The 21,587-nt window shown below is 35.1% G+C and overlaps 1 protein-coding gene across 12 annotated transcripts in view; it reads right to left on the minus strand.

Annotated features, from left to right (window-relative positions):
• KMT2C (lysine methyltransferase 2C) overlaps positions 1–21,587 on the minus strand; it is a 337,243-nt gene that overhangs the window by 40,615 nt on the left and 275,041 nt on the right. For all 12 annotated transcript variants that reach the window (XM_056799936.1, XM_056799944.1, XM_056799939.1 and 9 more), the window contains 9 exons: positions 19,554–19,627; positions 18,090–18,272; positions 13,331–15,229; positions 12,191–12,462; positions 9,389–11,199; positions 7,608–7,719; positions 5,714–5,780; positions 4,307–4,370; positions 2,341–2,573 (listed from right to left, as the gene is read on the minus strand). In XM_056799936.1, coding sequence (XP_056655914.1) covers positions 2,341–2,573; positions 4,307–4,370; positions 5,714–5,780; positions 7,608–7,719; positions 9,389–11,199; positions 12,191–12,462; positions 13,331–15,229; positions 18,090–18,272; positions 19,554–19,627 — 4,715 coding nt within the window. The remainder of the gene's footprint in view (positions 1–2,340; positions 2,574–4,306; positions 4,371–5,713; positions 5,781–7,607; positions 7,720–9,388; positions 11,200–12,190; positions 12,463–13,330; positions 15,230–18,089; positions 18,273–19,553; positions 19,628–21,587) is intronic.

Here is a 21,587-nt window from a genome sequence, read left to right on the forward strand (position 1 = left end):
AGGTCACAGTGTCAGGGCTGAGCTGATTACAAGGGAGTAGGATCCCTTTCTGGGGAAGGACAAAAGTGAAGACAAGGAGGATCAGTGACCACACCTCTCTCAGGGTTATACTACTTTGGAAGCACAGAAAACTTATTGACAACCTTTTAGAGATTCCCACGCCCAAATTTCACCTTCAAGTCACCTGTGAGCTGCCTGCATTACCCCAGATAGCAGAGGGAGGAAGTGCTTTCCTTGGTCTATTGGGCAGAGGGGTGGGGCATGGGAAAAACCTCTAGCAAGGTTGGGGTGGGGGGAGGGGGAAAGCAACTCCCTCCAGCATGTTGGGACACACATGCTATGCCCTTAGCAAACACAGCCTACACCCTCAGGTGAGCATAGCCCAACTCCAACATCAGTTCAAAGTCAAGAAGTACACTAGAATAAGCAAACAACAAAAGAACCTGAACCTGATCATATAAAACTACTATGGTAATGGAGAAGCTAAAGACAAACTCATAGGACAACAAACATATGAAAACAAGCAAATCAGAAAATAATGCAGACTGGATAGAACCCCAAAATGAATTCCTAGAGGAGATAAAGAGAACAGGGTATGGGAGGATGGACATAATAAAGTGAGAGAAAAATGGAGGAAAGTATACAGTAATCATAACTGAGGGGGAAAGAATTTAAACTTTCTCTGACAAAGACCTCGTATTTCTCAAATACACAGAGAAATGAGTCAAACGTATTTGAAAACAAGTCATTTCCCAATTGATAAACGGCTAAAGGATATGAACAGTCAGTTTTCAGAAGTATTCAAAGCACTTTATAGTCATATTTAAAAAAAAAAAAAAGCTCTAAATCACTATTGATTAGAGAAATGCAAATAAAAATAACCTTTAGGGTACCACCTCACATCTATCAGATTGGCTATTATAACAGAAAAAGAAAATGACAAATGTTGGAGGGGATATGAGAAAATAGGCATTAACGCACTGCTAGGGGAATTGTGAACTGATTCAACCATTCTGGAGATTAATTTGAAACTTTGCCAAAGGGCTATAGCCTGTGCATAGCCTGTGACTCAGCAAAAAAAAAAAACTACTAGGTCTCCAGGCCAATAAGATAAAAAACAAAGGAAAAAGACTCATTTGTACTAAACATATATAGCATTCTTTTTATAGTGGCAGAGAATTGCAAAGTGAGGGGATGAACAACAATTGGAGCATGGTTAAGTTGCAGGATATGATTGTAATGGAAAAATATTTATTGTGCTATAAGAAATAATGAGGAGGATGGTTTCAGAAAAATCTGGAAGGATGAAGAAGAACTGATACAAAGTGAAGTGACTAGAACAAGAACAATAGTATATGCATTAACAGAAATATTGGAGGATGAACAACTGTCAATAACTTAGCTATTCTCATTAATTCTTCCAAAGTACTCATGACGAAAAATGTCACCTGCTTCTATGGAAAAAAACTAGAAGTTGAATTCAGATTAAAGCACATTGTATTTTACTCTCTTTCTTCATTTTTTGGCTCGTTTCCTTCCACAAAAGGAATGATATGGGAAAATGCTTTGTATGATTACACATGTAAAATCTGTATCAGACCACTTACCATCTCAAGGAGGAGGGAAGAAAGGAAGGAGGAGAAGAAAATTCACAATCCAGAATTAAAAAAAAAAAGTTACAAAGTTGTTTTTATATTAATTGGGGAAAATAAAAAACAAACACATAAATAAACAACAACAAAAAAAACCCCAACCAGAATCAATAAGCAAATGAAAAATAAAGTTACAAAATCTTAAAGAAGAAATTCCTTAAAAATTAGAATTGAAGGAGGCAAGTGGGTGGCTCAGTGGATTGAGAGTCAGTCCTAGAGACAGGAGGTTCTAGGTTCAAATCTAACCTCAGACATTTCCTAGCAGTGTGACCCTGGGCAAGCCACTTAAGCCCCACTGTTTAGCCCTTACCGCTCTTCTGCCTTGGTTCCAAGATAGAAGGTAAGGGTCAAAAAAAAAAATGGACATGGATATTTGGTGATTAAATCCATTAAAATGGATATTTAATTCAATAAAGTACTTTCAAGTACTCCCAATGAAAAGACCAGAGCTAAAGTTTGATAGGAGGAGAAAAATATCTTGGGATCTAGGGAAAGGGGATATATTGGGTGAAAGAAGAAGAGTGAAAGTCTAGAGGAGGCAGTGATGAGCCAGGAGTATCCTAGGAATTCCTACCTTCCTGGTACTTACTACCAATAATAAATCTTTTCATGAATATAACAAGAAGGAAAAAAATAGACTATTAACAATAGTTTATTGAGTAACTATTCCTTTCAACAGGCATGTTACCTGTTCTAGCCGTTTTTGGACCATACTCTGCTGCTCTGTAACATGCTTCAATTGTTCTGCATCTTCTTCTGGGAATTCACGACCAGCCTTTTTGGCAGTACGCTGCTTAGCAGAAAGAGCCTTTTTAGATTTTCTGTGCAGTCCAATTTGTTCTTCAAGATATTTCTGTTGCATCTGGAGAAGCTGCTGGGTATCTTGAAGCCATTCTTCATACTGCTTTCTTTGTGAATCATCTGGAAAAAAAACATCAAAATTGAACATTTATTAGTATTATTAGGGTCTGATGGAAACTCCATAAATCCATTAATTTTTTTTCAAATGCTGGTACATTATAACTTTAAAAAACTTAATAAAAAATTTTACATCATATATAATGTGAAAAGATTGAGATACTATGAAAGAACTACTAATTTGAGGGCAGTATTTTGTTTTAAAAGTCAAAGCATGTCTATTTGAAAACATGGTTTACTATCACTTATAGTTACAAAAACAAGCTGAATTTTTCATAAAATGGATTCTACAAAAGTAACCATAGCATGATATCTCTATAAAGGATTAATTTTCATAGATCCTCGAGAATTTTCTAAACCAAGGCCCTATGGAGGTTCAGTGCATGAATCCCTTCACATCTCTTTCAGTTTACAAGGTTGCTCTACTTTTAAATATAAAGAGATACTGCTTCTAATGAGGTAAAAATTTTAGAAGTTCTTAGGAAAGGCTAATTTTATTTAGCAATCTGTGTTCTCTATAGAGACAATTGATGGTAGGTACAAAGTAAATTTAAGAATAATTTGCAATTTCCCAATTACAAATCTGTAAAGAAACAGAAATAATGGAACACTAAAAAGTCTCAAATAAATTAGTAGTTAATGATATTCTTGCTGTTCTTGCTTGCCTTTTGCCCCAAACATATACAACTTCTGTTCATTTAGTAATGTCTTTACTCTGGAAGGGTATTTCACTCCTAACAAATCAATAACAGTAATTTTATTATATAAGTTCTGCACATGCCATCTTCTTATCATAAGATAAGGGAATACAGAGAATGTGTAACTCTAGAAGGATCCTAGCTTAAAAAAAAAATCAATGTTATAGAATATCATTATACATTAAGAATTTAAATAAAGTAAAATGGGCACAGTAAAGTTAGAAAAAGCCAGTTAGAGAAGTTTGGTATGTTTAAAAAAATATAAAAATATATTCAAATTATGATTGTGGCATACCAGGAATTCAAAAGGTCAGATTTTGGACTTTATTAGTATATCTAGAGAATCTAGTGCATGTGACTATTGTATCCAGTTGACCAAATTTGGAAGGGATTTTCAAGAACAGGCTTTTTCACAAGGTTTCAGAAGTTCTCCTTCTGGTGGAATAAGACCTACCGCAAGGAAAGCCTTTCTGGTTTCTGGAACCAAGAGAGCAGAGGTGCGCAAAATGAAAAATAATGGTGAAAAAAAAGTTAGCTAAACAGTTTGGAAATTTCAGAAAAGTTCAATTGAGGTTGAACTTTAAAAACCTAACCTGAGTCATCTAAGGAGTTCCCTGAAGGTAATTCTGTAACACATGAAAAGGTATGATGCATTTTTAATCTAACAAACTGTCACCCTATTTGTTTCCTTAGCATATTCTCAGTATTTCTTGCATAGCATATCTTTTTTATCTGTGCATTTTAGGGAGTCTTCAGAGAAAGTTGAGAATGGTTCAATTCAACATATTATAAATCCTTATCAGAGGTACTGTGTTCAATATATGTACAAGCAGGAAAAGAGAATGGGGAAAGATGATTTTTCTAATCCAAATGCTCAAATCTAACCAATTCTTCACACAAATTAAAGGTTCAGAAATAACCAAAAAAAGTAAGCTCAGCTGTATGGTTATAATTGAGAGAGACCAGGGGAGAATACATATATAGTAAAAACAAAATATCCCCAGAATACATGTAACTTATTAAAAGACTTATACTTACTGACAAATCCTGGACCAAAATTTGGAGGATTAGGCCTAGAAATCTGAGGTGTTAAACTGCCATCCTAAAATAAGTAAAATGTATAAGAATTTTTTTATAATCAAACATCAGACAAAAAAAATACTAAATAGGACTGGTAAAATATTTTTTAAAACACAACAAAGGAATTAGAATCTTTCACTTTCACAAGGTAGAATGAATTTAGTGGTCAAATTTGAGCATTTGTAATCGTCAAAACTACTTTTCTCTTTTAAACATTTAGCAACATACAATCAGGTTGGGAACTAAAGTATTCTTAAAATAAGATTGGCCAAGTTAACTCATGAGGAGTATGACTGTGTAAAAAAATTAATGGATGATCAGAATATGACTGCCTTAGACTCTCACTATAGTACTGTAGTCAAAGACTACAATACAGATTATTCTTATATTTGAGTTCTTTTGGCCATTTAGTAAGTATATTTCTTTGGATGAGATGCAAGTTGCACCAGTCTACATTGAATTCTACATTAAGTTATTTAAGGAGATTATAATGTTTTTCCCAAATTAAAAAAAAAGTTGACTAAAGAGATTTTAATTTAATTCCAATTAAATAATTCACTTGTCTTAGAAAACTTGAACATGAAGTGGCAAATAAACTTATTGAATACTGGAAACAATTTATAATAGGTATACAATAAAGAAAACTGGTATTTACTTTATTTTCAAGTCCCACAAGTTATAGACTGATGAGGCAAAAAAGGAGTCAGTGAATTTATTAATAATAAATAGGAGAGTGTAGTTCTTATCAAAGTTAAGATAAATATTTGTAATACTGCTACAGATATTAAAGAGGCTACTAAATTCTTTAACAATAGCAAAAATATAAGTAAAATAATATTTAAATCACATTTTTAATATCAGATGAATTTAAGTACTTTTGAAAAAAATACTACCACAATCATTGCCTAATTATTTATAAAAATACAATTATTTTATGTAGAATTAGCAGTAGAACTGAGTGGTTTCTAAAAAACAGTTCTCTAAGTACACATCATGTATGTATAAGGGAGGAATATTTTTATTTTTATTCAGTTTCCAAATGAATATTATTAACAAAATCACTGTACATCATTCGAAGAAAATGAAAATATCCATTCTTTTTTAAACTTCTGTTATGCTTATAAATGTGTCACTTAGAAGAGCTTATATAAATTATTCAGAATGAGTGCTAACACATAGTAATAGTTCTAATGTCAAAATGACACTTCATATGAGATTCACATACTACATAATTGTTCATTTGAGTTTTCTCTCACTATATCACTGACTTTTATTTAAAAAAACAACAACAAAAACAATGAATCTGAAAGTAAAATTGGAACATATAATAAAATCACCAATTGCTTCAATTACAAGTAACATTACCTGAGCAATTGTCTGCTGGGAAAGATTCTGGCCTTCACTACTTTGTGTCCCAGACATAAAGGGGAATCTGTAAAAAAGAAAGCATCTCTCTAAAAAATTAAACATTTAGCAGCAGAAATTTGTGGAATGAGTTAAAGGAAAAGAAACACTATTAAATACTTAGTAATTTTCTATAACAATGGACAAAATTAGCAACATAGCTTGAAATCAAACTAAAATCTATATAAAGGATAAAACAATAAATATAATAAAATTAGGCTTAAGAAGATTCTGAACCATTATTTTGGGCTCTCAACTTGATTTAAGATGATGACAATCTGGTGTATTTTTTAAAAAATCACATCTGAATATCTGTATTATTTTCATTAAAAAAATTCTAAGTGCCACTTAGTTTATAAAGTAAACGAATTGAAATTTAAAATGATAAATTAAAAGGTTCACCATAACTGTCTGAAGGTCAAAATATAATTCATATTAATATGAAATTTCTAAAAGATGTTTCAAACAACATTAATTTTTGATGTACTGTTTAATGTGTCAGCGTATGTGAAGTTTATATTAGCTGTGTTTGCCCAATACAGTATCAAGATATATAAATGGCATTATTCAATGTATGTTGAATTAAGTGCTGGACATGGACTCAGGAATGCTTTTATCTGACTTAGTTTCCTCAGATTTAGAAATAGACCGCACCTAATTCTCAGGGTTTTTGTAAAGATTAACAAAGATAATATTTGTAAGATGTAAGGAAAAGAGCTTCACACATACTAGAGCACTTAATAAATGCTTATAAATTCTGACTCTGGGCAAATTACTTACTTTCTGGCAATGATAATAGCATCTACCTGCCAGGTGACGGTGAATATCAAATGACATAGTATTTGTTCAATATTTAGCAAGCACTAAAGAATTATGATGCTATTATGATTATTAACCAATCACAAGTATGTGGTAGTATCTCCTCTAACACACAACTAATATAATAAAACACCTCTCTACATCTTCTTCTCTAGGCCAGCTGTAATCTTTGCAAGTACAGAGTTAGGTTAGTGCAAGGACAGAGAATACCAAGAAGAGTACTTTGAATATGGTCCATATATCAATATGTTCCAAAATATTGTTAAAATTGATAAACCGGTAGGTTTAGACAAGCTTTACAGAGCTTAAAACAGTGCACTTAAATTCTTATGGTGTTTTTGATGAAAATGCTTCAGACATAAACTCTCAACATTGAGAAAATTATTTTCTATTTCTCTGCTAACACTGAAATGGTTCCAAATTAAATAGAATTGCTGCCTTACATGTCTTAACTCCTTTAAAATGAGTGCTACGTAGTTTCTAAGATCCAAAAAGGATTTTTACTTCATTATTCATAATTTTCCTCCCTTCCTTTATATATATTTTGTACCAATGCTTTGTACCACGCTATCAGTCTTCTCTAGTAATTAGTAAAAATTCTATTTATTAACCCCCTCACTTCTTATTCTCCTTTCTCCCTTCAGTATCCTTTTATAGAAAGATAAGCTTTAATTAATTATGGAACAAATAAGAACCTTTCTCTCAACTCAAATCTATTTTTCCTTCTATCATTAATAAGTAAGCCTACACATTTTTTACTTCTAATCATCCATGACATAAGTATTATTAAGGCAAAAATTTGTGTATCTCTTCCCACCATGTGATTCAAATCAGTATTTTCCAAACCTTTACCACATGTATGAAACATGCTCTTAATCTCAGATTCTACTCAATTGAATGTTTATTCTTTCCTAAAATGACCTAAAATGCCACTAAATTTCGATATGCTCTCTCCAAATACTAGGCACATTCAAATTACATCAATCACTTCAATGACTTTTGAGTCTCAAAAAACTAGGGGCCATCTTTATCTTACCTGTTCATGACCATTGGTGGCATCCCCATATTATTTTGAGCCATTACTTTATTAATCCCTTTAAGAGCTACCATTTTTGCTTTCATTATAGGATCTGTGATTGCATCAAAATCTGAAGAAAGAAATCATTATAGTTATTTGTATAGTTTCATAATAGAATATACAATGTAAGCAAATCATTTCCATTAAACATAACTTAAATTATTTTATATTTACATGAGCTATTACGATGTTGGCTAAGACATTCTGAAATTATTATAAGGATCCAAATTAATTTGTTCCTATTTTATTAATCTATATTTGGAAATATATTTTAATTGCAAAATCTATTATAACTAAGGTAAGATAAGGTATATTTTAACTGCAACCAAATTTAAAACTTTCCTTTATCCAACATTTCGATTCATACAATCACTTCCTTATAATTGTAAATTCCATGAGAGTTGTCAATGAAGTAAAATGTGAAACATGACGAAAACAAGCATTAGAAGATACCATTCTATTAAAAAAAAATAGAAAAGATGCAGGAATCGCTTGAAAAAATTGGTTCCATAATGATTAACTAATAGAATTCCTTCCTTCAATGCAGGATGATGTATGTTCTAGCAATTTATAGCCTTAGAGAATTGCCTAGAGCACTGAGAGGTAAAGTTATTTTTCCAATATCACATAGCCTATATATGCTGAAAAAAGAATCTGAATCCAGGTCTTCCTAGCTTTGAGGATTCATCCAATACTTGATGATGCTTCTCTAAGAACAAGATATAGACATAAATACCTTGAAAAGAACTATTACTCAGTGAGAAGTCTCTAGTTTCTAAACTTCTCCAAAGAATTGAGCACCTTTTAAAATTTACCTAATGTTATATTTTGTGTGTATATGGGCTCACATGCATGCACATGAATGCTGAGCTCTCATTCAGAGAGAAACTTGAAGAACAAGTTAAAATATTATTTATAGAGGTATCAAAAATAAGTTTTTCAAGTATTTCCTGATCACTAGGAGCTACAATAATAAAATAAAATATTTCATTTTACAAATTTGCTTAATTTCAACAATCTCAGTGCTGCCCAGGAAAAAAAAGTGCTACACAACATTTTTTGGAAAGAATGGGCAAGGGAATACTACTCTTGATTTTGATTATTCAAGCTTACAAAGGGCTAGTGTCTAAGACATTCAAAAACTGATCTTCACAACATGAATCAACCTTGAACATATAAGCAACCTTGAAAATATAATACTGTTGTAACTCATTATTTATAATTCTACAGGATGTAGCAGAACATTATTACAATGTAGGAAATAATGGCTATGAAAAATGCATAGAATCATGGGGGAAATTATAGGATCTGCTATATCAAAGGAATGTTATATATAACAAGAAGTTAAATGGAAAGAGTAGTAACAAAATTTCTTAAACTAAAGCTTATTAAGTTCCTGAGGAAGAGATGAGAAAATGTAGTACCTCCTTTCTTTGCATACATAGGGAACTACGGGTATGATCTGCTCTATTTTATCAGATTCTGCTGGGATAGTTTGGGTTTTTTTCCCCTATGCTTTATTACAATTGATAGCCTCTCTATACAAGACAAGATAATGGGATACTATTAGTAAAGGAGATAAAAAAAATGACATCAATATTATTTTTATATGAAATATACATCAAAAGCAGTTTTGAAATTGATTTCAAAACCTCTAATTCTTAATGAAATTTAAATTTGAAAATTGAAACTGAATAATTTGAACCAATATTATACAAAAGATGCTATGGAACTCATACCAATATTGGGGAAGAATGGTTCAGATCGCTGGCGAATCATGGCTTGCATCTGTCTCTGCTGTTGTTGTTCCTGCCTCTCTTGATCCAAAAGGTCCTGGAGAAGAAGTGGTTGTTCCTCAAGTAGAAGAGGTCTTTCTCTATTCTGCTGAGCTAATGTCTGAGGAAGCAATAACTGCTGGGGTCCAGACATGCTACTTGGACCAGATGGATTTGCTACAGAAACAGCTTGATTGTTAGATTGTCCAGTCCCAAAACTATGATTTGCTGGCTGATTGTGGATGAATCCTGGATTTACATTTACACTTTGAGAAAAAGTATGGTTCATTCTGGAGACCACAGTCATATTAGAATTCATTGTATGGTCCAAAACTGGTCCAGAAGGTGGTATTAAAGTTGTAGGCAAACTTGACACATGATTAGATTGAGTATCTGGCAAAGAAGGTGGAGGAGACGCCAATGGCTGTATGTCAGAATTATCAGATTTCTCATTAGCAAGTAAACTTGAGAGAACTGGAGTAGACTCAGTAATGCTACAGGCACTTGTTACATCTTGAGAAGGCATCTGAGTAGATCCTTGTACATGTGTGTTTAACCCAACAGTTTCCTGATTAGTCCTATTATCAATTCTATCTTGATCACAAGATATTGAAGAAGCCTTTTCTACTTCATTTAATTCAGTTTCAGTAGAAAGCTGGGTGCAGGCAGTATTGGTACTGTTTTCACTTTTCTCTTTTTCAGATTTTGCTTCTTCTTGTGAATGTGGAGAGAGTACTTCTGTTTTTATCTCATTCACAATAGTAGACTTTTTCTTTGGAGAAAGTTTATCAGAAGAAATTACATTCCTGTCAATTTTGTCATCCTTTTTTGGTTCCTCAGTTTTGCACTGCATTTCTAATTTATCATCGATTGGTACATTTAGATCCAATTCCTCATTAAACATACTTTTCTTATCACCCAGATCAAGTTCAGGATCTGTATATGCAATAATATCAAATTCTCCCGATCTCAAGAGGTCATCAAGGTTGGGATCATTTGTTTCCAAATTGCCTAGGGTATCTAACTCATCTCCTTTGCCATCTTCTGGGTCCAGGTTTAAATTTTCAAGATCTTCATCATCCAAATCTTTGACTTCAACCCCTTCGAGATCTTTGACATCCAAATCTTTTACAGAAGGATCATCAGGATCAAGCTTTTCTTCTAGATTATCAGTGGGTTGGCTGGGCATTTGTAAATTACTAGATTCATCAGTTGATAATGGAGTTGGCAGCGAAGACCCTGCAAAATCATTTCCTGAAGGAAGACTCAGAGAGCGCATGACGAGAGAAGAAGGGTGGGCAGTTTGGCCCGACTCTTGCTGAGATGATGGTATATGGTCCAAATTTGTAGACACCAATGTCTGACTAGGTATACACTGAGATGTCCGCCTGACTGGATCTGTGGGTCTTGGACCTTGAAAGTCTGTCCGTGGTATAAGGTTCCCATGTCGATGGTGTTGGGAAGTTGGTTCCATGACATTATTAGCAGAAATGTTGAAGGGAAGCCGGGGTCTTCCATCAGGGACCCGGTGCCTCAATTCAATAAATGCTTGACCCAGGATGTTATGCTGTTGAACTTGCATACCCTGTGGTGGAAAATGTGGTGTAAGTCCAACTGGATTATTCATCTGTGAGTTGCTCAAGGGCCTAGGCATATCTACAGACATTGATCTTCGAAGCTGTGGAGGAACACCAGGGCCCTGCATTTGCTGAGGTGGTACAAGGAAACGTTCCTGACTTGATGGTGGACCATGGCCCCCACCTGGGAATCCAAATCTAAAAAGATATATAATTTTGGGAAATTAACATTTTTCAAGGAGTATGCCTAAAATGTGTGGTTAGTAGGAAAATAACTTTAATCATAAATCTAAAATAGTTACATTAAAGCCCTAAAATATTAAGGCCTAATAGGACAACCAAATCCTCACTAAGAAGGATTTACATATGTATGTGTGTAGTTAAGCATCATGTAAGAGAATTAATATTTGTAACCGAACTCTTGAAGTTGAGAGTTTAAGATAAATAATACAAATGCAGGACAAGGACTAAAGCAAGTTAATAAATGTTTAATAGATAAAATAACTAAATAAAAACCCAGAGTTGATTCATATTGTAGGATGGTGCCTCTACAAAATCTCGAGAGGCATATATAAACCTAAAGGATTTACTTTCTTTTAAAGGTCAGGTAGGCATTAAAATAGGGACATATTTGGGAAAAGGTTTGAAGAAAAGGCAAGAAGTTGAAGTAAGTGCAGCATGGGAGTATTTCCAGGAATATGATATTGAACAAGACATGAACAGTGAGAAGAAATAACTATTATGTGCAAGGGGTAAAAAAAGGTTAGCCCTATGATTTTATAAAAATTTCCTAAAAATATTCAGCCTACAACACATCTATTTAGAACTTGGTTTTAAAAAGTAGAACCACAAAACTGTCAACACATTATAGGCAAAGGATATTACAGATTGTAGTAAGTGAGCTTTTAATTTGACTATTAGTCATCATCAGACATATATGTTATAACAGAGTTCTAAAAAACTTCAGTAAGAGAATTTTATCTCAGTTTTTGGGGGAAAGTCTAATTTTGTTGATATTCTCTTCAGCAGAAAAAGCAAAATTTTGTTACTGCCTGCATTTTAAATAAAGAGGAAATGGTGAAGCAGATATAAGCCTGAGTGACTGAAATTTCTATATTAACTGATATTTTTAATGGTCTATCCTTAGCTATATCAATATTCTGAAGCTGGAAACAAAATGACACATTACCTTAACCCATGATGCCTTATTCCCATGCCAGGAACATCAGAAGGAAATGGTCCTCGTTCTTTTGGGAAAAGGGGAAATCTAGGCCCACCAGGGGGAACAACAGGAGCTCGAATGTTCCCAGGATAAGGAGGTGGTGGTCTATTAAACATCGGGTTGAGATTTTCTGGTTGCCAGTGTTGCAGGGACCCAGGGTCTTGTAATCCTTTTTCTTGCCGTATAGCATTCTTTTTCTGTTGTTGTTGCTGAAGAATGATTTCACGCAACTTCTGCCTCTGGTTAGGGAAAAAAGGAAATAGTTCATGGATTCATAATATAAAAAAGGTTTTTTGAAAAGACAGCCTTTCATGTCTAAAAGTAACAAAATAAAGTTTTTAAATATTCACATTTCTTTCTTGAAAACTAAACGTTTCAAAATAGCAATGTCTCATAATTAGTAATGGTAATGGCATATAGGAAAGGACAATTGAGTACCATTTTTATGTAGGAAGAAACCATACCATTTTATTTATTTATTTTTTAAACCCTTACCTTCTATCTTGTATTGACTCCAAGGCAGAAGAGTGGTAAGGGCTAGGCAATGGGGGTCAAGTGACTTGCCCAGGGTCACACAGCTCGGAAGTGATTTGAACCTAGGACCTCCCATCTCTGGGCCTGGCTCTCAATCCACTGAGCCACCCAGATGCCCCCAACCATACCATTTTAAACTACACCCACCGACATGGTCATCACAAGATATAAAACAGACCACATGTAAAAAAAACATAATAAAAGTTCCTTTCTCCATTGAACTTGATACAACTTGTATAATGAAAACAGATCAGAAATCATGAATTTAAGCAAGATTATGATCTCAGGGGTCATCTATTCTAACCCTCTTGTTTTATAGATCAAGAAACTCATGTTTAGTGAGGTAAATTATGTGCCCAAGCCACATAATAAGTAGCTGTGGAATGATTTGAACACAGAATCTTTAGACTCAAATTTTCATTCTCTTTCCATGAGATTGCTTCTTCTATAAAAGAAGTTGAAGTTTATGGTTTTGTTTCTTGGGTTTGTGAGATTATTAAATTTAGGGGGAAAACACAGATTTTTTTTTTTTACATAATATACTTAAGCATCATGATTATACAGTTAGTTTACCTGTCTGAGCTTTTCTGTATCTGCTGGAGACATATTTATGGTATTCTGTGTATCTGTTACCGCTAAAGTTGGTGCTGGACCAGGAATTTGGGGGACAGTAGAAAATTGCTGCCCTTGAGAATTCATTGGAGAATTTGAAGATGCATTAAAATTCCCTTCTGATCCTGGTCTTTGCTGATCGACAACATCATGGCTGATCTGACTAGTTCCAAAGGAATCAGATTGAGGTCTTGGAGTCATTGGAGGCTGATCATAAGGGTCATGAGCAGGGGATGGAGGAACATGACTAAAAGTTTCTGACAAAGCAGGACCTGGTGGTCTTGGTGTTTGAGAACATGCATCTGATGACCTTACAAAAGTCCCTGATAAAGTTGGTCCTCTGTTTTGTGTTGCCTGGAGGAAAGTATCTTGATTTGGCACAAGCCCTGGTCTTGTCATTGGGGATCTAGTAAAACTTTCTGGAATCCCTGGCCTTGGAAGTGCTGATCCCTGTGAATAAGGAACAGGGATGGCAGGTCGTGGTGTTCCAGGAGGATGGGCATAAGGATCAGAATGTCTTTGATTACCTGGTGATGAAACAAATAAATCTGCCTGTGCAGAGGGCATGGGGGTAGAAGACTGCTGAATATATGGATCAATAGTGGTAGGTCGTGCAGTTGCAGAAGGTTGGGAATAGGGATCTTTGATGGGTCGAGGTGTTCCTGAGGACTGGGAAAAAGCATCTGCGAGAGGATGAGGAGTTCCTGGAGGCTGTGAATAAGGGTCCTGAGAAGTTTGCCTGGACATAGCCCCAGACTGAGAAAAAGCCCTTGAAGGATGGGCAAAAGAGTCATTCATTGCAGGATGTGGAGTATGAGGAGGCTGGCTATAAGGATCACTAGACTGACTATGGGCAAAAGTGTCTACTGGCCTTGGTGTCAAAACAGGCCTTTCATAGGGGTCAATAGACATTCTTCTTGGTGTTTGTGGCACTGATCCAAAAGGATCCTGTTGGGGTTGAGGAGGGTGCATGGGAGGTTTAAAAGGTCCAGTACTACTATCAACAGGGGCAGGTGTCAGAGGGGGTCGTGTATATGGATCAGGCATCCTTTGTCTTTGAAACCTATCTGGCCTAGGAGATGGTTTAGTGAAGGGATCATTCGTTCCAGCTGCTGTTAAAGGGCCTTTTCCAGTTTGTTCCATAACAATGGGAGACCTCGGTATGCCCAAGGGTTTAGAAAATTGATCTGTCACCACAGGCCTAGGTGTATCTGGGGGTTTTGCATAGGGGTCACTACTAGCTGAAGAGGAAGAACACACATCCCTGGCAGATGAAAGCCTACTTGCTGTTGTTTCAGTTACTTGAATGGAACGAGACAAGGGAGTTGTGCAGGTTTCTACTGGTCCAACAGAATTTCTTCGAGGAAAATTCGGACCTGCTGGAAGTGGTCTAGGGGTTCCCACCATTTTAGCATAAGGATCCACTGGAGAGGGAGGCTGTGAGCTTGAAGAACCTGATGAAAACATGTGTGAGGATGGTGATGGAGAAGTTTGAGTTTGAGGAAGGGCTTCCTGCACTGGGATGCGGACAGGGGCTGGAGGAGGAGGAGGAGGAGGAGCTTGGGGTTTTAGAAATACATCATCTGAAGCTGCTGTAGTCGGGGGTCCAGGGAGCTGTGGTTTGGTAAACAGATCTTTGTGGAATGACTGTGCAGGAGACATACTTCCATTACCAGGCTGAGGAGTTAAAGGGCTTTGTATTCCACTGCTAGGAGTGTCAGACCCAGACTGGTTCACAAGTGATTGGGAACCAAACTGCTGCTGCTGCTGCTGCTGCTGTTGCTGTTGTTCATTTTTCACTTGTTCCAATTTCTGTGTGGCTTCAATTTTTGCTTGCTGTTTACTTTTTTGTCGCATTTGCTATTGAAGGAAGAAAAAGAAATTAAAAATCTTAGATTCAACATCAGTAAAGGAGAAGTCAGTCCTTCTGGTATGAGAACAATTATCAGGTGAAAACCTCTTTTACTATGTTTTCAATTCCTTAAGGGAACTCAGAAGCGAAACAAGGATGCCCATTATCACCTCTATTATTTGACATTGTACTAGAAACACTAGCAGTAGCAATTAGAAAAGATAAAGGAATTGAAGGCATTAAAATAGGCAAGGAGGAGACCAAATTATTGCTCTTTGTGGATGACATGATGGTCTACTTAAAGAATCCTAGAGATTCAACCAAAAAGCTAATTGAAATAATCAACAACTTTAGCAAAGTTGCAGGATACAAAATAAACCCGCATAAGTCATCAGCATTTCTATATATTTCCAACACAGCTCAGCAGCAAGAACTAGAAAGAGAAATCCCATTCAAAATCACCTTAGACAAAATAAAATACCTAGGAATCTATCTCCCAAGACAAACACAGGAACTATATGAACACAACTACAAAACACTCTCCAACACAACTAAAACTAGATTTGAGCAATTGGAAAAACATTAATTGCTCATGGGTAGGACGAGCCAATATAATAAAAATGAACATCCTACCCAAACTTATTTATCTATTTAGTGCCATACCCACTTAACTTCCAAAAAATTTCTTTACTGATTTAGAAAAAACCATAACAAAGTTCATTTGAAAGAACAAAGGATCAAGGATATCCAGGGAAATAATGAAAAAAATACAAAGGAAGGGGGCCTTGCAGTCCCAGATCTCAAACTATATTATAAAGCAGCTGTCATCAAAACAATTTGGTACTGGCTAAGAGACAGAAAGGAGGATCAGTGGAATAGACTTGGGGCAAGTGACCTCAGCCAGACAGTATATGACAAACCCAAAGATCCCAGCTTTTGGGACAAAAACCCACTATTTGATAAAAACTGCTGGGAAAATTGGAAGACAGTGCGGGAGAGATTAGGTCTGGATCAACACCTCACACCCTACACCAAGATAAATTCAAAATGGGTGAATGACATGAACATAAAGAATGAAATTATAAGTAAATTAGGTAAACACAGAATAGTATACATTTCAGACCTTTGGGAAGGGAAAGACTTTAAAATCAAGCAAGACTTAGAAAGAGTCAAAAAATGTAAAATGAATAATTTTGACTACATCAAATTAAAAAGCTTTTGTACAAACAAAACCAATGTAACTAAAATCAGAAGGGAAACAACAAATTGGGAAACAATCTTCATAAAAACCTCTGACAAAGGTTTAATTACTCAAATTTACAAAGAGCTAAATCAATTGTACAAAACATCAAGCCATTCTCCAATTGATAAAAGGGCAAGGGACATGAACAAGTAGTTTTCAGCCAAAGAAATCAAAACTATTAATAAGCACATGAAAAAGTGCTCTAAATCTCTGATAATCAGAGAGATACAAATCAAAACAACTCTGAGGTATCACCTCACACCTAGCAGATTGGCTAACATAACAGCTATGGAAAGTAATGAATGCTTGATGGGATGTGGCAAAGTAAGGACATTAATTCAGTGCTGGCAGAGTTGTGAATTGATCCAACCATTCTGGAGGGCAATTTGGAACTATGCCCAAAAGGCGATAAAAGACTGTCTGCCCTTTGATCCAGCTATAGCACTGCTGGGTTTGTACCCCAAAGAGATAATAAGGAAAAAAGACATGTACAAGAATATTCATAGCTGTGCTCTTTGTGGTGGCCAAAAATTGGAAAACGTGGGGATGCCCATCAATTGGGGAATGGCTGAACAAACTGTGGTATATGTTGGTGATGGAATACTATTGTGCTAAAAGGAATAATCAACTGGAAGAATTCCATGGGAACTGGAACAACCCCCAGGAAGTGATGCAGAGCGAAAGGAGCAGAACCAGGAGAACACTGTACACAGAGACTGATACACTCTGGTAAAATCGAACGTAATGGACTTTTCCATTAGTGTCAATGCAGTGATCCTGAACAACCTGGAGGGATCTTGGAGAAAAAACACTATCCACAAGCAGAAGACAAACTGTGGGAGTAAAAACACTGAGGAAAAGAAACTGCTTGACTACAGGGGTTGAGGGGATATGATTGAGGAGAGACTCTAAATGAACACTCTAATGCAAAGACCAACAATATGTAAATGGGTTTGAATCAAGAACACATGTGATACCCTGTGGAATCGTGCGTCGGCTAGGGGAGAGGTGGGGGGGGGGGGTGGGGACGGGAGGGGGGAAGAAAAGAAAATGATCTTTGTCTCCAATGAATAATATTTGGAAATGACCAAATAAAATAATGTTAAAATAAATTCTTAAGGGAAGGGATCATATATTACTTATCTTTGTGTTTACTCCAACAGTTCTTAGCATAAAAAATTTATATGAAAATGGAATGCAAAGAACTTTTGAAAAAAGAATAATTTAAATATCTACTAAATTCCAAATGGAAGAAAATAGTTTTGTAAACATAAATTTCCTAGTGAATCTGTATTCAGAGTTTAAAAACATGTAAACATGTCACTTTGCTTTTATATAAGGGCAAAATCAAATTTAGAATAAGAAAAAGCTATTTATATTTACATAGTACATTTTAATTTAATGAATACTTTCCTTATAGCATTTCTGTGAGATGGATAGTCCATGAATTCTTATCACTATTATACAGAGAGGAAAACAAATTTTTCCAGTGTCCCATAATGAACAACTGTCTGAATGAGGAGGTCTCTAGGTCCATGCCTCCTTTACCCATATCATCCTCTTAGAAATTGATGTCCCTATCTGAAAAGCAATTAAAAAATAAAATCCAGATAAATAACACATACCTGTCTGAATTTCCACTCCTGCTCATGTTCAGATTCTCTTTGCTTTAATGGATCTTTAAATAGATCTGAATCAATACGAGAACTAGGGTCGATACTATCCTGCTGTTGCTGCCTCTTCATGGAATCATTTGACATCTGTACTTTATTAATACGTTGAGCAGCTCTGTTATCTCTTGCTTTTTGCTTTTAAAAAAAGGCAAACAATGAAAGATAAGAGCTGTAAGCATAAATGCAATTTTAGGTAAAACTTGACTAAGCAAAAGAAAGGAAAATTAAAGATGAAAAATACTGTTTCTTAAGACTTACAGTCTTTTCTATGAAAGACTGAACTCTAAAGTGTTGTTTCTCCATCTCATTGTCCATCATATTTGAAGATGCTTTTTGAAAAGATTTTATTATTATCCACCATTGAGAATGGATCCAAAAGCAAAGGAAAAATATATAATACCGAATGCATATCTATATATATATATATATATTTCATTTATTTCAAGGAATGTAAGATTTATGTAATGTAAAGGAGAGTAATTTTAATTTAGGCAGAAGGAAAGGAGACAAAATTAGGACATAGGACATTGCTTCTTTAAAAGCTTAAACTTGAAGATCTAAAGCCAAATACAAAAGAAGATGATCTACATTTAAAAGCAGACTATTACAATTATGGTAAAGTTTGGATATAGGAGAAAAAAGTAAAAATGTTTTACCTTCACTAAAACAAAATTGGTTGTTGCTCTCTATTTAAGCATGTAATAAATATTATTTTCAGGACAACCAATTAGCTGTCATTAAGTCTATATAATCTGCAAATAAAGTATTTCATTTGAGTTAGAAAGGCTTCAATCGGCCAAAGAGCAAAAATGCTCTTTGAATTTTATAATGAATCCAAAATTATTTTAGTAAATAGTTTTAAATGTTTTTTTTTTTTTAAGTATTAAGCAGAAGATGAAAACTAAAAACTGCAAACTCCTAATAGGAAAATCTCAAAACCATTTCCAACTCTGTCCTCAAGAATAACAATATCTAAAAAAACATGGTGGTTCTGACATTTGGTGAGGGGTGGTAGGAGATAAGGGAGAAGAGAGACACAATGCACCTGTTCCCAAAATACAAAGGTCATTCTGTTGTAGCTAAACAACTTAATTGTTAAAAAAAATTAGATAGATATACTGAGAAAGGAATGATATTTTTCATTCATGTGTGCTCCTCCTTAAAAGAAAAAAAGCATTTAATTTAAAAATGAAGTAAATGTGCAATTGATTTTTAAGCTTAAGCATCAACAGCTTTTTAAAACCTAGCCTATCAAAACATCTTCAAATTAACATCTAATGATTTAGGAAAATAATGTTTAAAGCAAATCCATGTTAAATTGTGGAAGTATTAAAATGGAAAATGTTTTTTGTAATCCCAAGACTTTAAAAAGAAATAAATGTCAATCACATAAAGAGGACAATTATTTTAAAATACCACATATGGAGCTCTTTCCTGTGAACTTGCTTTTCTCCACAATTTAGCAATCTGCTTCACTCTTGTGGTCCAATCTATAACAAAACAAGAATAGATTCAGAGAAGGGGCCCCTTTGCAATGGCTGCACACATGGAACCACGATTTATTTAGGATGAACATGGCTCAGGCAGATTTTGAGCACAATGTTGCATTCACATTCTTGTACTGAGACAAGGAGAAAGTAATAAGGCTGAGACAAGACCCTTGAGATATCTTGAGGAGCTTAGGATCAATGAGGAAAGATACCACAGAAGAGCTAAAAGAACAATAGATTTGAAACTAGAGGATGTGAGTACAAATCCCACATCTACTACTAACAAACTCATTTAATAATAAGTATAACCACAACTGCCAACATTTATATAGTGCTTTGGAACTTAGAAAGCACTTACACATAGTATATCATTTGATCCTCAGAGCTGCTGCAAACTAAGGACTGAATTATCCTTAATTTTAAAATGAGGAAACTTGGGGTTGAGAGGATCAATGATTTCTTTAGGGTCCCAAAGCTAGTATCTCAGAGAAGATTTGAACTCTGTTCTTGCTGAATCAAAATCTAGCTTTCTATTCACTATGTCACCTGGTTGCTTGTGTAACTTTGGACAAGTGAATCAAAATCTCAAAGTGTCACAATTCCAATCTATAAAATGAGAGGGTTGGACAACATGACCTCTAAATTCTCTTTCACCTTTAAATGTATGGCTGTGAATAAGGAAATAAAAAAACATACATGTAACGAAGAAAAGTGAAAGTGCTATAAGGAAATTTTTGAAAGAAGAAGAGAAAATGGTTTCTGAGTTGGCCAGGAATATTTAAAAAGAATAAGGAAGATATTCCAGATTTAGATAATACCATGAACAAAGAAATTATAGGGAATCTCATACTAAGTGCCAAGTGCTATCACAGGGACAAAAAGACAAAAACAGCTGTTACTAATTGAATGAGATCATTAGACAGCAGGGGAGGAGATTGTATGCAAAAATCCTAGTGAACCAGGGATAGAAATGGGGAAAAACCAATAAGTCTGATAAGAGTGAAGACTGGGGAGGAAGGAAGAGAGACTGAGAGAGGTAAAGGAGAGTGAGTCAGACCTCCTTGTAGCATAGTAGAGACTGCTATATGGGACACTTATACTTGTTAGTTTTGTGGCTTTGGTTAAGAAATAGAACCTTCACTTGACCCAGGTTGCTTAGCTGAAAATGTTACTTATAATAATACCCACCTCTCACAATTGTTGTGAAGAGCAAATGAGATATATGTAAAATGCTTACATTGCATGGTTGTTATATGTAATTGCAGTTATAGTTATAATAAGTTTATTCCTTTGTATAGTTGGAAATTCTTGAACCCCTAAAAACTACATTACCCAAAATTTCTTTCTGTATTACCTAGAATCCTTTTTCCTTTTCCTGCATCCTCCTGTTTATGTGATTTATTTAAGTTTGCTGTGACTCCTCCCTCTCTCTCTTCCTCCTGGTGGACTTAGGCAGAGTTCACTCTAATTTTTTATTTTAATAAATCTTACAAATATAATACTTGAGTTATTGTATGTTAATTTAAAAACCCATAATATGGCTTACCATGGAGGGATAGAATTCTCAAATATTTTTAAGAAAGGTTTTCAGTTAAAGGAGTAAGTTTTTCGCCAGACAACCCAACCTGCCTGCCTTCCCTCCATCAGTCACTGCTGCCCCGCCCTCTGCCTGTTCAAATCACCAATGCCCCTGTTTTCCTGCTTCCTTCCTACAAACCCAACTACCCCTGCCACCCTGTGCACTTGTCCAGCATGTTGCTCCACTGACTCCTCACACTGCTATCTCTGATTCAAGTCTCTGTGTAAAGGGTGATATCCCCTATCCTTTTGGCCACCCCTCTCCTACACTCCATATGGGTTTTTCTAGCCTGCCCTAGCCATTTTTCAGCATGGAGAAAAGAAACCTCACCCCTTCTAGTTTTCAAGAGTTTAGAAGGCTATTAGTAAAGGTTTTTCACAG

Source organism: Monodelphis domestica, chromosome 5 (genome assembly GCF_027887165.1).
Source record: "Monodelphis domestica isolate mMonDom1 chromosome 5, mMonDom1.pri, whole genome shotgun sequence".
NCBI lineage: Eukaryota > Metazoa > Chordata > Mammalia > Didelphimorphia > Didelphidae > Monodelphis > Monodelphis domestica.